Here is a 1,089-nt window from a genome sequence, read left to right on the forward strand (position 1 = left end):
TACCAATAGCTACCATCTTTCGTACAACATTGACATCTGTTATTGAATAAGGTTCAATATCTTGTTTTCCCATAGAAATCTCACAATCCATTTTTGTAATATTAATATTTTCACCAGCTTCTTTCTTCGCAGAGGCGTGAAATTCAGCACATTTAGTAGCTGTAAGAATCTCATCTAAGTTACTAACACTAATACCTGCCCCAGGCATTATTATTATATCACGATGATGTTTCGCAATTAGTTTTGCCAAATTGTTAGTACCTTCTTCTGCGCTTTGACAAAAACCACTACTCAATATTCGTTTAAAACCAAGATGTCTTATTTGTGAAACAGTTTCGTCCATACAAATTGGATTAGTTAGATCAAATGCACGGTGAAATGTTACTGGCAGACCAGCTGCTTGCTGTAAAACATATTGGCACTGCTCCGTATTTACAGTTTGTCCGTTCGTTAGAGCACCGAAGACAAAGCCATCTGCACCTTGTTCACGGAGTATATCCATATCGGCAAGTAAAGCTTGAATTTCTAGTGTCGAATAAATAAAGTCATTTCCACGTCTTGGTCGTAACATGCAAAATATTGGAATGTTAAGACATTTCTCTTTAAGTATTTTCAGTGTACCAACACTTGGTGTTAAACCGCCTTCACTTAGCGCTGAGCATAATTCAATTCGTGCTGCTCCACCTTCAGCAGCCGCCACAGCTGATGCGATGGAATCAACACAGACTTCCAGTTTTATACAATTCTTTGACGACATTTCACGAAATGTAAAATATTCACTAGAATAAAATTTTTTAGTACTGCTTTGTTTATCAACAAAGCAGTGTCACATTTGTACTAAAATCATTTAGGAGGGTTGCATATAAATTAACTCCAGTTTAGTACTAAAAAGTTACTAACAGTTTCAAACTATCTCCATTAACACATTCGTAATATTATTATAGCAATTTTAAAAATTTTAAAAATATTGATATATATATATTGATATATATTGATATATATAGACTTTATTAGATATGCTAAGATAGGTATGTAAAGCTTAAGCTTAAGGATCACTGTATTCCTTCGCATATGAGAAATAGAATGAAA

General features: G+C 33.9%; 1 protein-coding gene across 1 annotated transcript in view; it reads right to left on the reverse strand.

Moving 5' to 3' along the window:
• The window catches only part of LOC119666986 (copper homeostasis protein cutC homolog), a 14,204-nt gene extending 13,402 nt beyond the window's left edge, over positions 1–802 (reverse strand). Inside the window, exon 1 of the mRNA XM_038076264.1 lies at positions 4–802. Coding sequence (XP_037932192.1) covers positions 4–757 — 754 coding nt within the window. The 5' untranslated portion in view covers positions 758–802. The remainder of the gene's footprint in view (positions 1–3) is intronic.
• Positions 803–1,089: the final 287 nt, after the last annotated feature.

The sequence above is a fragment of the Teleopsis dalmanni genome, chromosome 1, assembly GCF_002237135.1.
Source record: "Teleopsis dalmanni isolate 2A chromosome 1, ASM223713v2, whole genome shotgun sequence".
Classification (NCBI taxonomy): domain Eukaryota; kingdom Metazoa; phylum Arthropoda; class Insecta; order Diptera; family Diopsidae; genus Teleopsis; species Teleopsis dalmanni.